At 44.9% G+C, this 15,617-nt stretch overlaps 1 protein-coding gene across 2 annotated transcripts in view; it reads right to left on the reverse strand.

Annotated features, from left to right (window-relative positions):
* LOC121569654 (junction plakoglobin) overlaps positions 1–15,617 on the reverse strand; it is a 78,176-nt gene that overhangs the window by 17,535 nt on the left and 45,024 nt on the right. For both annotated transcript variants that reach the window (XM_041880791.2, XM_041880792.2), the window contains exons 2-4: positions 10,006–10,060; positions 9,480–9,644; positions 3,622–3,875 (exon numbers count right to left, since the gene is read on the reverse strand). In XM_041880791.2, the coding sequence (XP_041736725.2) occupies positions 3,622–3,875; positions 9,480–9,644; positions 10,006–10,021 (435 nt within the window). In that variant the 5' untranslated portion in view covers positions 10,022–10,060. The remainder of the gene's footprint in view (positions 1–3,621; positions 3,876–9,479; positions 9,645–10,005; positions 10,061–15,617) is intronic.

Here is a 15,617-nt window from a genome sequence, read left to right on the forward strand (position 1 = left end):
GGTCTGAACATTTCTTTAGGGTCATGGCTTTAAGGTATTTTAAACGTTGCACTTCAGCAATTCATTGGTACTTTGAACATGGTAATTGATAACAAGATTTAGGAACAGACCACGTCTTGAGTTTGAATTGTGAGTAGAAGACAGAGCAGGACTGGGTCCATCATGACTTTCAATCATAATCAGAACTGACCACATAGGCCTCAACTCAAGCAATGTTGTACACTGAATCCTTTAAGGACAACTGAAATTATGTTAAATGACAATATAGACCTATAGAGGATTTGTTTCTGGGGCAGTCCTAATCTGTGTCCAATCTAACTGGCTTAGTCACGACCTGGACAAGCACAGCCACAGAGAGCTAGGAGCTAGCCAAGCATGGAACTGGATCAATGCTAGTCAGCAGGACGGTGCTCAAATGTGAGGAGGGACAGCACACAACAGTGACAGAGGCAATGTCCCTATTAAGCACATAATGGTACTATAATACAAGAGATACAGTGGCTTCAGAAAGTGACTTATTCCACATTTTGTTGTGTTATGGCCTGCATTAGTGTAGTCCCCTGTAGCTCAGTTGGTAGAGCATGGCGATTGCAACGCCAGGGTTGTGGGTTCGTTTCCAACGGGGGGCCAGTATGAAAATGTATGCACTAAATGTAAGTCGCTCTGGATAAGAGCGTCTGCTAAAATGTAAAAAAATTACAGTTTGATTAAATAGAAAAAAAATTATCACCCATCTACACACAATACCCCTTAATGACAAAGTGAAAACATGTTTTTAGAAATGTTTCCACATTTATTAAAAAGGAAATACAGAAATATCAAATGTATATAAGTATTCACAAGTATTCAGTCAATACTTCCTAGAAGCACCTTTGGCAGCGATTACAGCTGTAAGTCTTTCTGGGTAAGTCTCTAAGAGCTTTCCACACCTGGAATGTGCAACATTTGCCCATTATTCTTTTCGAAATTCTTCAAGCTCAGTCAAATTAGTTGTTGATCATTGCTAGACAACCATTTTCAGATCTTGCCATAGCTTTTCAAGTAGATTTAAGTCAAAACTGTAACTCGGCCACTCAGGAACATTCACTGTCTTCTTGGTAAGCAACTCCAGTGTAGATTTGGCCTTGTGTTTTAGGTTATTGTCCTGCTGAACTGTGAATTCATCTCCCAGTGTCTGGTGGAAGGCAGGTTTTCCTCTAGGATTTTGCCTGTGCTTAGCTCCATTCCATTTAGTTTTTATTCTGAAAAACTCCCCAATCCTTAACGATTACAAGCATACCCATAACATGATGCAGCCACCAATATGCTTGAAAATATAGAGATTGGTACTCAGTAATGTGTTGTATTGGATTTGCACCAAACATAAAACTTTGTATTGAGGACAAAAAGTGAATTGCTTTGACACATTTTAGTGCCTTGTTGCAAAAAGGATGCATGTTTTGGAATATTTTTATTCTGTACAGGCTTCCTTCTTTTCACTTTGCCAATTATGTTAGTATCGTGGAGTAACTACAATGTTGTTGATCAATCCTCAGTTTTCTCTTATCACAGCCATTAAACTCTGGAACTGTTTTAAAGTCACCGTTGGCCTCATCGTGAAATCCCTGAGCGGTTTCCTTCCTCTCTGGCAACTGAGTTAGGAAGGACTAGGGCTGTTGCAGTGACCATATTACCACCACACAGGCAGTCATGAGTCATGACGGCAGTAAAATTCCACGTGACCTTTGAGTAATCTCCTTTTATGCACTCTGGACATGCTTTGGTAGTACCCAACTTGCTAACTACCATCAGGTCCTAATGGCCTGGTAGTCAGGGCTCTGTTGTCCCTCTAACCACTCTGACATCAATGTAAATGCTTCGAAAATCACATCAAACACTTATCAACAGTAGGCCTATCATACTTTTAAAACTCACCTCACTGTGATGGTCAATTTGAAGAAGTTCAACAGCATGTTGAAACAGTGTAAAACATGGTTGCTAGCTCAGCTGGTAGAGCACGGCGCTTGTAATGCCAAGGTAGTGGGTTCGATCCCCGGGACCACCCATACACAAACATTTATGCACGCATGACTGTAAGTCGCTTAAAAGCGTCTGCTAAATGGCATATTATTATGTTGAAATGGACAGCCTTTCTAAGGTGATGATTAATTCAAAACACTCATATGCATATTAGAGCTTATGCATATGCTAAGGCTTATGAGCCCCCCAGAAAACATGAACTAAAATTATCATTGTGCCGTTATACAATACATAGTCTACTGCATATTACGCATGGCAGAAAAACATAAAACTAAACTGATTTAAGATGTCTTTGGTACATAATTGGTCTAGCCTTTACTCCAAAATGTTACAAATTCGAGTAATCGCCTTTGAGTGTGGACTGTATTATTATGCATATGGAGGCACTAGTTACCTTATGCCACGCTCCAAAATGTCTATCCATGAGTTTTGGAGAGAATGAATTTGCCAGCCCTAGGCGATGCTGTTGGTTTATTGATTGTGCAGGGCGGCTTACAGTTAGTCTACAATTAGTGAATTTGTATTTGATTTTGAATAGCCTAGTAATAGGGAATCTTTTATATTTTCATAATTCGTTGAGTGACACATTACCTTCAGCTATACAGAATATCCCATCACCATGCATTTCCATCTCCTCCTCTCGCTCCTTTATTCCTTTCTTGAGCGCGCAGACAGGCTCTCAACAGTTTAGTGAAATATGTTTTGTTGCGAAAATATGTTACTATTGATGTTCCCTAACAGATTTAATCTGGTTTCTCAAATGAAGCACTGGGTAGCTGCAGGAACAAGGTTTGAGAGCCCATGGTATATAGAGTTTGGGCGGAATATTACCTGTCGGGCAGAGAGAACATACTCCACAAACAGTGTTTGATGCGTGGAGTGAAATAAGTGTTCTTATATTTATTTCTCAGCTGCTCATATTAAGCACATGATCCGCTATAAAACCGAAGTAGCCTACAAAACGTTCCGGCGGGAAAACACATGGCCTCCATCCGCTATTTGAGTGCAAACAGATGACATCAACTTATTTAGGCTTGCCATAACAAAGGGGTTGAATACTTATTGACTCAAGACATTTCAGCTTTAATTTATTTCATTAGTTTGTAAACATTTCTAAAAACATAATTCCACTTTGACATTATGGGGTAGTGTGTGAAGGCCAGTGACAAAAAAATCGGTATTTAATCAATTTTAAGTGAAGGGGTGTGAATAATTTCTGAAGGCACTGTACATTAGATAAACACAGTACACACTTTTATCTTACAACAGTTACTGGCTGAATAATTTCCAAATCAGCCTATTTGTTTAAACAGTGTAATTGAGTTTGATCAAAGATGGCTCCCAGCAGGCAGCATGAGGCTGTTGAAGGGGGAGGAAGAACAAGGTCATCCATTGGAAGGTCTTTAATCTAGAAATGAAAGGCCATCTTTTCTATTTGATTAGCTGCATCACTAATCTATGAATATTGATTGAAGGTTCAGATTGTTTTTAATAGCACATTGGAAATAGTGTTGTTTAATGCATTAATGTGTTAACATCTGGGCTTTGTGAAAATGGGATTTATAACTAAGTTAATGTTTTTAACTCTTAGAGGTTAGTTACCGCATCATCGTCGGCCAGCAGCTTGGTGAGCTCGGGCACGGCGCGAGTGGCCAGCTCGGCGTCATCCTGGTAGTTAATGAGGTGGACGATGGCGGTCTTGAGGAGCTGCGAGGGCTCAGCTAGCCGCTGGACGTTGGTCTGCTGACCGGCATCAGTCTGAATGGACAGCACCGCCTCGCCCTCCACCAGGGTCTCTGGGAACATGGCCGCTCTCACCCGCTGGGCCCGCGTCAGGGTGTACTGGGCCTCCACCTCTGGTGGGACAGAGGGATGAGAGAGGGATGAGAGAGGGATGAGAGAAGGACAAGATAGGGGGGAGATCAATGGATACTTGGATACAGTGGGGGAAAAAAGTATTTAGTCAGCCACCAATTGTGCAAGTTCTCCCACTTAAAAAGATGAGAGAGGCCTGTAATTTTCATCATAGGTACACGTCAACTATGACAGACAAAATGAGGAAAAAAAATCAAGAAAATCACATTGTAGGATTTTTAATGAATTTATTATGGTGGAAAATAAGTATTTGGTCACCTACAAACAAGCAAGATTTCTGGCTCTCACAGACCTGTAACTTCTTCTTTAAGAGGCTCCTCTGTCCTCCTCTCGTTACCTGTATTAATGGCACCCGTTTGAACATGTTATCAGTATAAAAGACACCTGTCCATAACCTCAAACAGTCACACTCCAAACTCCACTATGGCCAAGACCAAAGAGCTGTCAAAGGACACCAGAAACAAAATTGTAGACCTGAACCAGGCTGGGAAGACTGAATCTGCAATAGGTAAGCAGCTTGGTTTGAAGAAATCAACTGTGGGAGCAATTATTAGGAAATGGAAGACATACAAGACCACTGATAATCTCCCTCGATCTGGGGCTCCACGCAAGATATCACCCCGTGGGGTCAAAATGATCACAAGAACGGTGAGCAAAAATCCCAGAACCACACGGGGGACCTAGTGAATGACCTGCAGAGAGCTGGGACCAAAGTAACAAAGCCTACCATCAGTAACACACTACGCCGCCAGGGACTCAAATCCTGCAGTGCCAGACGTGTCCCCCTGCTTAAGCCAGTACATGTCCAGGCCCGTCTGAAGTTTGCTAGAGTGCATTTGGATGATCCAGAAGAGGATTGGGAGAATGTCATATGGTCAGATGAAACCAAAATATAACTTTTTGGTAAAAACTCAACTCGTCGTGTTTGGAGGACAAAGAATGCTGAGTTGCATCCAAAGAACACCATACCTACTGTGAAGCATGGGGGTGGAAACATTATGCTTTGGGGCTGTTTTTCTGCAAAGGGACCAGGACGACTGATCCGTGTAAAGGAAAGAATGAATGGGGCCATGTATCGTGAGATTTTGAGTGAAAACCTCCTTCCATCAGCAAGGGCATTGAAGATGAAACGTGGCTGGGTCTTTCAGCATGACAATGATTCCAAACACACCGCCCGGGCAACGAAGGAGTGGCTTCGTAAGAAGCATTTCAAGGTCCTGGAGTGGCCTAGCCAGTCTCCAGATCTCAACCCCATAGAAAATCTTTGGAGGGAGTTGAAAGTCCGTGTTGCCCAGCGACAGCCCCAAAACATCACTGCTCTAGAGGAGATCTGCATGGAGGAATGGGCCAAAATACCAGCAACAGTGTGTGAAAACCTTGTGAAGACTTACAGAAAACGTTTGACCTGTGTCATTGCCAACAAAGGGTATATAACAAAGTATTGAGAAACTTTTGTTATTGACCAAATACTTATTTTCCACCATAATTTGCAAATAAATTCATTAAAAATCCTACAATGTGATTTTCTGGATTTTTTTCCTCATTTTGTCTGTCATAGTTGACGTGTACCTATGATGAAAATTACAGGCCTCTCTCATCTTTTTAAGTGGGAGAACTTGCACAATTGGTGGCTGACTAAATACTTTTTTTCCCCACTGTAGATATATTCATAGATAGTGTTTCAAACTAGTGATAGATTGAAAGTTGTTCTAGCCCCTAGTCAGTGAGTCCCTCGTCAGTGAGTTTTTCAGAAGAAGAATCATGCCTATTTTGAGACATGAAGCCAGTCCAAACTGGCCTGTGTACGTATGTGATGGTGTAGCTTATGAGAGAGTGAGTGAATCTGAATGAATATGCTGAATAAGTTGACGACGGACTCGCTCAAGCTGTCGGGACTAACCCACAACGTTAGACACGGACACGAACGATCTGCTTGCGTGTTGATACACTGGTGGTTTGTTGTGGCCGAGTATTGGCGCTAAACCGTGTTGTTGGAGTCCGGCATGCTAGCTGGCTGTGGCGTCTTATGACGAGGTGCCCGGACGATTTTCACGGAATAATACTGCACCTAGTTAGCTAGCTGAATAAACTAAGTTAGTCTATTCCTAGAAAACATTGAACCGCTGTAGTTTACAACAATTATAGTTTCTGAGGTGGAAGTTGGGAGAGTTATATTTGGGAGTTGTGGTGAGGGAGGCCCCGCTCTCTCCTTTCCCAGATGTTTAGTTCATTTCATTCTGATCTCCTCTGCATTATTGTAGCCATCTGCTGCAGCCTGTCAACTATGCCTCTGCCTATCCCTGTTCTCTCCTCTCCGCACAGGCTACACAAACGCCTCACACCGCGTGGCTGCTGCCTCTCTAACCTGGTGGTCCCTGCACGCACCACCCACGTGGAGTTCCAGGTCTCAGGCAGCCTCTGGAACTGCCGTTCTGCTGCCAACAAGGCAGAGTTCATCTCAGCCTATGCTACCCTCCAGTCCCTCGACTTCTTGGCGCTGACGGAAACATGGATTACCACTGAAAACACTGCTACTCCTGCTGCTCTCTCCTCGTCTGACCATGTGTTCTCGCATACCCCGAGAGCATCTGGTCAGCGGGGTGGTGGCACAGGAATCCTCATCTCTCCCAAGTGGACATTCTCAATTTTTCCCCTGACCCATCTGTCTATCTCCTCATTTGAATTCCATGCTGTCACAGTCACTAGCCCATTTAAGCTTAATATCCTTGTCATCTATCGCCCTCCAGGTTCCCTTGGAGAGTTCATCAATGAGCTTGACGCCTTGATAAGTTCCTTTCCTGAGGATGGCTCACCCCTCACAGTTCTGGGGGATTTCAACCTCCCTACGTCTACATTTGACTCATTTCTCTCTGCCTCCTTCTTTCCACTCCTCTCCTCTTTTGACCTCACCCTCTCACCGTCCCCCCCTACTCACAAGGCAGGCAATACGCTTGACCTCATCTTTACTAGATGCTGTTGTTCTACTAATCTCACTGCAACTCCCCTCCATGTCTCCGACCACTACTTTGTATCCTTTTCTCTCTCCCTCTCCTCCAACACTACTCACTCTGCCCCTACACAGATGGTAATGCGCCGTCGCAACCCTCGCTCTCTCTCCCGCTACTCTCTCCTCTTCCATCCTATCATCTCTTCCCTCTGCTCAATCCTTCTCCCTCCAATCTCCTGATTCTGCCTCCTCAACCCTCCTCTCCTCCCTTTCTGCATCCTTTGACTCTCTATGTCCCCTATCCTCCCGGCCGGCTCGGTCCTCCCCTCCAGCTCCGTGGCTTGATGACTCATTGCGAGCTCACAGAACAGAGCTCCGGGCAGCTGAGCGGAAATGGAAGAAAACTAGACTCCCTGCGGACCTGGCATCTTTTCACTCCCTCCTCTCTACATTTTCTTCATCTGTTTCTGCTGCTAAGGCCACTTTCTACCACTCTAAATTCCAAGCATCTGCCTCTAACCCTAGGAAGCTCTTTGCCACATTCTCCTCCCTGCTGAATCCCCCCCTCCTCCCTCTCTGTGGATGACTTCGTCAACCATTTTGAAAAAGAAGGTTGACGACATCCGATCCTCGTTTGTTAAGTCAAATGACACTGTTGGTCCTGCTCACACTGCCCTACCCTATGCTTTGACTTCTTTCTCCCCTCTCTCTCCAGATAAAATCTTGCGACTTGTGACGGCAGGCCGCCCAACAACCTGCCCGCTTGACCCTATCCCCTCCTCTCTTCTCCAGACCATCTCCGGTGACCTTCTCCCTTACCTCACCTCGCTGATCAACTCATCCTTGACCGCTGGCTATGTCCCTTCCGTCTTCAAGAGAGCGAGAGTTGCACCCCTTCTCAAAAAACCAACACTCGATCCCTCTGATGTCAACAACTACAGACCAGTATCCCTTCTTTCTTTTCTCTCCACAACTATTGAGCGTGCCGTCTTTAGCCAACTCTCTTGCTATCTCTCTCAGAATGACCTTCTTGATCCAAACCAGTCAGGTTTCAAGACTGGTCATTCAACTGAGACTGCTCTTCTCTGTGTCACGGAGGCTCTCCGCACTGCTAAAGCTAACTCTCTCTCCTCTGCTCTTGTCCTTCTAGACCTGTCTGCTGTCTTTGATACTGTGAACCATCAGATCCTCCTCTCCACCCTCTCCGAGCTGGGCATCTCCGGCGCGGCTTACTCTTGGATTGCGTCCTACCTGACCGGTCGCTCCTACCAAGTGGCGTGGCGAGAAGCTGTCTCCGCACCACGTGCTCTCACCACTGGTGTCCCCCAGGGCTCAGTTCTAGGCCCTCTCCTATTCTCGCTATACACCAAGTCACTTGGCTCTGTCATATCCTCACATGGCCTCTCCTATCATTGCTACGCTGACGACACACAACTAATCTTCTCCTTTCCCCCTTCTGATAACCAGGTGGCGAATCGCATCTCTGCATGTCTGGCAGACATATCAGTATGGATGACGGATCACCACCTCAAGCTGAACCTTGGCAAGACGGAGCTGCTCTTCCTCCCGGGGAAGGACTGCCTGTTCCATGATCTCGCCATCACGGTTGACAACTCCGTTGTGTCCTCCTCCCAGAGTGCGAAGAGCCTTGGCGTGACCCTGGACAACACCCTGTCGTTCTCCGCTAACATCAAGGCGGTGACCCGATCCTGTAGGTTCATGCTCTACAACATTCGGAGAGTACGACCCTGCCTTACACAGGAAGCGGCACAGGTCCTAATCCAGGCACTTGTCATCTCCCGTCTGGATTACTGCAACTCGCTGTTGGCTGGGCTCCCTGCCTGTGCCATTAAACCCCCTACAACTCATCCAGAATGCCGCAGCCCGTCTGGTGTTCAACCTTCCCAAGTTCTCTCACGTCACCCCGCTCCTCCGCACACTCCACTGGCTTCCAGTTGAAGTTCGCATCTGCTACAAGACCATGGTGCTTGCCTACGGAGCTGTGAGGGGAACGGCACCTCCGTACCTTCAGGCTCTGATCAGTCCCTACACCCAAACGAGGGCATTGCGTTCATCCACCTCTGGCCTGCTGGCTCCCTACCTCTGCGGAAGCATAGTTCCCGCTCAGCCCAGTCAAAACTGTTCGCTGCTCTGGCACCCCAATGGTGGAACAAGCTCCCTCACGACGCCAGGACAGCGGAGTCACTCACCACCTTCCGGAGACATTTGAAACCCCACCTCTTTAAGGAATACATGGGATAGGATAAAGTAATCCTTCTACTCCCCCTTACACCAACCCAACCCCCCCCAAAAAAAACCAAACAAACAAAAAAACATTGTAAAGTGGTTATCCCACTGGCTATAAGGTGAATGTACCTATTTGTAAGTCGCTCTGGATAAGAGCGTCTGCTAAATGACGTAAATGTAAATGTAAATGTAAATGAATCACAGCATAATTATGACAGTGAATGAGTAAGTGTACAGAAAGAGAGCGAGATGTAGAGAGACTGAAAGAGAAGTAGAGCGAGAGGGAAAAATGGAATGAGAGAGAAAGGGAGGGATGGGAAGAGAGTGGGAAGTGGGAATATGAGAGAAAGGGAGAGAGGGCGAGAGAGAGAGAGAGAGAGAGAACTTATACCTGTAGGGTTTTCCACCAACGTGGTGGTGACGGCGTACTTCTTGGCGCTGTACTCTGTGCCCTCGTCATCTCGCACGGTGGTGGCGCCTGATTGGATGCCGGAGTCGTGGGCGTAGTACGTCTGCTGCCACTCAGCCACCTTCACCGAGCCCTCTGCCTCGTTCACTGGGAGGAGAGGCAGAGAGAGGGGAGAGAGAGAGGGAGAGAGACAGAGAGACAGGTGGGAAGAGTGACATAGGGTCTAATTATCACTTTTCACCATCCTAGACCCTGGATTAAACTTGTGACTGAGTGGATATGTAAAAATGGGCTATAAAAATAGTGTGATTGATTGACTGAGAGCCAGTGGTCAGTTGTTTCCCTCTGCAGACACTATATTGATGCTCAGCCACTCTGAAGGGACACTGAGTGGACGGTTGCTAGTGTGTTTCTAGGGTACAGCAACACCGTACTCCAAACTTTGGTTAATCAAGGATGATTCTTTGCAGATTAAACGAAGCCAGTGAGTCTTTAACAAAATACTTACTTTGCATGGACATCATCACTGTCCAGTCTCAAAACTGGCCTTTGGAGAAAACGTTCTGGAAGAGAGGAAAAAAGAGAAGTCGAGAACATTAGACCATGAATCATGGTCCTGTGTGGCTCAGTTGGTAGACCATGGCGCTTGCAATGCCAGGGTTGTGGGTTGGTATGTTGGTATTCGTTAGGATCCCCATTAGCCGCTGCAAAAGCATCAGCTACTCTTCCTGGGGGGGCCAGTAAGAATAAAAAACAAAACTATATGCACTTACTACTGTAAGACGCTCTGGATAAGAGTGTCGACTAAATTACATAAATGGAAAACGACTATCAGAGAGCTAATAAATATGAAGTAAAACGTAAACAAATGCATCCAGAGCAACTATACATTACAATGCCCATATTCCTGCGGGATAACTCAAGTAAAAACAATGGAACATCTACTGTAATTACTAATTGTATACACAACTAGAATATGATCTGCTTGGTAACAACTGAAAAGTTATTAAAACACCTTTGGCTGTCTATTTGTTTCATTGAGTCCAGTGCTTCCATGTAAGTGAGACACAACTAAACTAGACACTCCAAACCATGTAAAATGTCACAGTAATGTCGATATAATATTAAGTGTCCCCATAAAATCGAACTAAGTTTGTGAGGCAAGGCAGTAAGGACTGAGAGTGGCGTAAATGGGACAGACTCCATCTCCCGTCCCTACGGTACAGCCCGACCCAACTACTGCAGGGGGGGTGGACGAGAGACGGTGACATTTAAGAAGTGGTGAGCGTCTCTCCCTGAAAAGGTTTCTCCTTTCCGTTCGCCGAACAATGCTTAATTCATGACTATAATTAGGCCAATGGTAGAGATGAGTGACAGAGGGAGGAGGGTGGCGGTGGTGTTGCAGAGAAATAATCCAAATGCATTATGGGAAAGAGCATTGTCCCCTGCTGTTTGTGACAAAAATTCCCCAGGAGACAACAGAGAGCTTTTCTGCGTGTTTGTCGCTGACGTAAATAGCTGCAAAGTACTCGCTGGAAGGAGCTAAATCAATTATTGGCCCTAATTTTGTGAGGGACATCAATTTTTTTCTGCTCTCCTCTGGGCTAATCAATGTCTGAATTGGCCATTCTGCCAAATAGCTCAGATCTACTTGCTAACCACTTACTGAACAGCACATAAAACAAAGTGATAATTGCATGAGTGATTGATCTACAGTCGTGTTCAAAAGTTTTGAGAATGACACGAGTATTGGTCTTCACAAAGTTCGCTGCTTTAGTGTTATGATATATTTTTGTCAGATGTTACTATGGTATACTGAAGTATAATTACAAGCATTCCATAAGTGTCAAAGGCTTTTATTGACAATTACATTAAGTTTATGCAAAGAGTCAATATTTGCAGTGTTGACCCTTCTTTTTCAAGACCTCTGCAATCCGCTCTGGCATGCTGTCAATTAACTTCTGGGCCACAATGTTTGTCCACCCGCCTCTTGAGGATCGACCACAAGTTCTCAATGGGATTAAGGTCTGGGGAGTTTCCTGGCCATGGACCCACAATGTCGATGTTTTGTTCCCCGAGCCACTTAGTTATCACTTTTGCCTTATGGCAAGGTGCTCCATCATTTACATTTTAGTCATTTGGCAGACGCTCTTATCCAGAGCGACTTACAGGAGCAATTAGGGTTAAGTGCCTTGCTCAAGGGCACATGGACAGATTTTTCACCTAGTCGGCTCAGGAATTAGAACCAGCGACCTTTCGGTTACTGGCACAACGCTCTTAACCACTAATCTACCTGCCGCCCCCGCTGGAATATGCATTGGTCGTCACCAAACTGTTCTTGGATGGTTGGGAGAAGTTGCTCTCGGAGGATGTGTTGGTACCATTCTTTATTCATGGCTGTGTTCTTAGGCAAAATTGTGAGTGAGCCCACTCCCTTGGCTGAGAAGCAAGCCCACACATGAATGGTCTCAGAATGCTTTACTGTTGGCATGACACAGGACTGATGGTAACGCTCACCTTGTCTTCTCCGGACAAGGTGTTTTCCGGATGCCCCAAACAATCGGAAAGGGGATTCATCAGAGAAAATGACTTTACCCCAGTCCTCAGCAGTCCAATCCCTGTACCTTTTGCAGAACATCAGTCTGTCCCTAATGTTTTTCCTGGAGAGAAGTGGCTTCTTTTCTGCCCTTCTTGACACCAGGCCATCCTCCAAAAGTCTTCGCCTCACTGTGCGTGCAGATGCACTCACACCTGCCTGCTGCCATTCCTGAGCAAGCTCTGCACTGGTGGTGCCCCGATCCCGCAGCTGAATCAACTTTTGGAGACGGTCCTGGCGCTTGCTGGAGTTTCTTGGGTGCCCTGACGCCTTCTTCACAACAATTGAACCTCTCTCCTTGAAGTTCTAGATGATCCGATAAATGGTTGATTTAGGTACAATCTTACTAGCAGAAATATATTTGCCTGTGAAGCCCTTTTTGTGCAAAGCAATGATGACGGCACATGTTTCCTTGCAGGTTACCATGGTTAACAGAGGAAGAACAATGATTTCAAGCACCACCCTCCTTTTAAAACTTCCAGTCTGTTATTCTAACTCAATCAGCATGACAGAGTGATCTCCAGCCTTGTCCTCATCAACACTCTCACCTGTGTTAACGAGAGAATCACTGACATGATGGCAGCTGGTCCTTTTGTGGCAGGGCTGAAATGCAGTGGAAATGTTTTTTGGGGATTAAGTTCATTTTCATGGCAAAGAGGGACCTTGCAATTAATTGCAATTCATCTGATCACTCTTCATAAATAAATAAATTGGTCATTTAGCAGACGCTCTTATCCAGAGCGACTTACAGGAGCAATTAGGGTTAAGTGCCTTGCTCAAGGGCACATCGACAGATTTTTCACCTAGTCGGCTTGGGGATTAGAACCAGCGACCTTTGGGTTACTGGTACAATGCTCTTAACCACTAAGCTACCTGCCGCCCTATGACATTCTGGAGTATATGCAAATTGCCATCATCAAAACTGAGGCAGCAGACTTTGTGAAAATTAATATTTGTTTGTGTCATTCTCAAAACTTTTGACCACGACTGTAGGCTACTTGTAATGTGTGGTTGTGTGGAGCGCAATATTTGTGTGTGTGTGTGTGTGTGTGTGTGTGTGGTGTATGTCCACTGTCCATGTATGTGTATCTGATACTAATCTTGTTAGAAGCGAGATATCTAAAACTCAATATGCTAGCCGATATAAAACCACATTTTCTCCATACCGAATGGGAAATAGGTAACAAATTATGACAAATACGCTCTCTTTAACTGAGCTTAAACTGACTGGAAGGCAGACGGAGAACAAAACAAATGAGCAATGCGTAACTGCTTTTCTCCAGGCGTGGAAAACGGCTCATACATTTCATCATCCCCCCTTCACAATATAATGAAGTGTTTCACGTGACTGACAGGTAGATGAAAGACCTCCAGTTTTCACACTAACCACACAATCTCCCATAGAGCCAATGCTACTGAGAGAGGGCCTCGATCCGCACCCCCACTTAGAGACAATGCAGCCTGTCTGTCTGACACAAAATGGCAGGGTGATATGAAAACAGAAGCACAACACATAAAAAGCAGATTTGGGCTTTTGGACTGTCATAACAGGCTTTCAGAGAGCCATTTTTTTTTGTTTACCGTTCAATGTTTACCTCAGCTGCACCTTGAGAGGAAAAACCTGAATGTGAGTTCTAGATATGAAACATTTAGAAACCTCCACTGTCTAAGACAAGCTGGCAATTCTCTTTAATCAAGGGTGTTTCTGACAGAAGACGTTTTTCCTGTCATTCTTAAATTTGTCATCTCTACAGACACGCCTTTTTCTCGTAGCCTCTCTTTACTATCTCTCGTTCTATCCATCCCTCACGTTCTCTCTCCAAGGACACCTAATCTCTTTGCTCGTTTTCAGCCACACCATTAAACTCTCTATGTTGTATTTTCTCAATCGTTCCTTCAACCCTCTATTAAAAAAGAACTTTTCCTCCTAATGCTTTTTCAATTTTTCCTCTTTCCAAACCTCTGTTCCTCTCTCTCTCTCTCTCTCTCTCTCTCTCTCTCTCTCCCCACCCCCCCCTCGCTCCGTTTATTCTGGAGAAGATAAAAAACAACTCCACCACTCTCTCACTGTCGCTGGGGGACACACAAGGCTTCTGGGAAATTGCTTTTTTAATTGTTGTTGTTATGATGCCACACAGCCTGTTTTCCCTAAATCATTCATCAAAATGGCCATGGTGGGTCTCATGTCGTCGCACACACACACACACAAGCCCCAAGAGCTAGTTGGTCTAGCAAACAGTGGCCAGGGATGATATTTAGTTAATTAAAAAGCACTTAAAAACATTGTGGTGTAATTCAAAATGGCTTTTTACAGAACTGCCTTGACATAATGAAGTAATACACTGTTAGCATGTTACCCTTAGATGAACCTTCTTCATTAATGAATACAGTCTGTCTGTTCATTCAGTTTATCTGAAGGCTTTGGTTTGGTTCAAAGGGCAAAACCTCCTCTGTTGCCCCTGCTATATGATTCAGAAAGATTTTTTAAAAATGTTCCTTTTACGTTAGAATACAACCGTGATACTACTTAAAGTAGGCTATACACATGTACTGCTGGGTTTAATCTTGGTCAGTTGTTCTGAAGAGTATTAAGTGTGTGTGTGTGTGTGTGTGTGTGTGTGTGTGTGTGTGTGTGTGTGTGTGTGTGTGTTTGTATATACGTGTGTATCCCCATAGGTCAAGGACAGAAATAACCAGGGCAGGAAAGAGCAGAAGATGGGAAATTCCTGTTTTCTGTCCATTGTCCCAGTGAAGGTCATGATTATAATTTATTAATGTAATCTCTTTTTCTCTTTCCTTTTCTCTCCATCCCGTTCTTTCTTTCACCTTTATAAGTCCCCTGCTTGCTTTCTCAATAATTATTGGCTTCTCTCCTTGTATGTTTCTATTCCTCTCATCTCACAATTTCTCTCTTTCTCTCTTTCTCTCTTTCTCTCTTTCACTCACACACAGTACATCAAGGCTGCTGTTGCCAGGGCTCTAAGGCGCAGGGAGGATGTTTTTGGACGGCTCACAGCTGAACAATGCTACACCAGCAGATCTGCCTTCTTCTATTTGACCTTAAGGGTCTCTGCAAGTTTGGCAGTGTGCGTTTGTGTGTGCGCTTGTAGGTCGTAGGTCAACAGATTGTGTGTGATGTGTTTGTATGTGTGTAAGACATATTGATGTTGATGACACACAAATGTATTGATGACTGACTCACAGGTACTTATACTTCAATGTGGATCAAAATGTGTGTGTGTCTGACAGTGTGTGTGTGTGTACAGACAAGGTCAACAGTCATCCCGTCTCTCCATGGCTGACTCATCTCCGGGATCTGATAAAGAGATGACAGTCTTCTCTCTCTCTCTCTCTCTCTCTCTCTCTCTCTCTCTCTGAGCGGATCTGATGACACCGTCACCCCCCCGGTCGACCTCCAATTACAAACCCAGCCAGTGTTCCCAACTTTCCTTCCCCCCATGCTGGGCTATGGATCTCAGACCTGTGAAAAGCTACTGCTGTTGCTGTTGTTAATTCCATTTCTA

The sequence above is a fragment of the Coregonus clupeaformis genome, chromosome 7 (assembly GCF_020615455.1).
Source record: "Coregonus clupeaformis isolate EN_2021a chromosome 7, ASM2061545v1, whole genome shotgun sequence".
Lineage (NCBI taxonomy): Eukaryota > Metazoa > Chordata > Actinopteri > Salmoniformes > Salmonidae > Coregonus > Coregonus clupeaformis.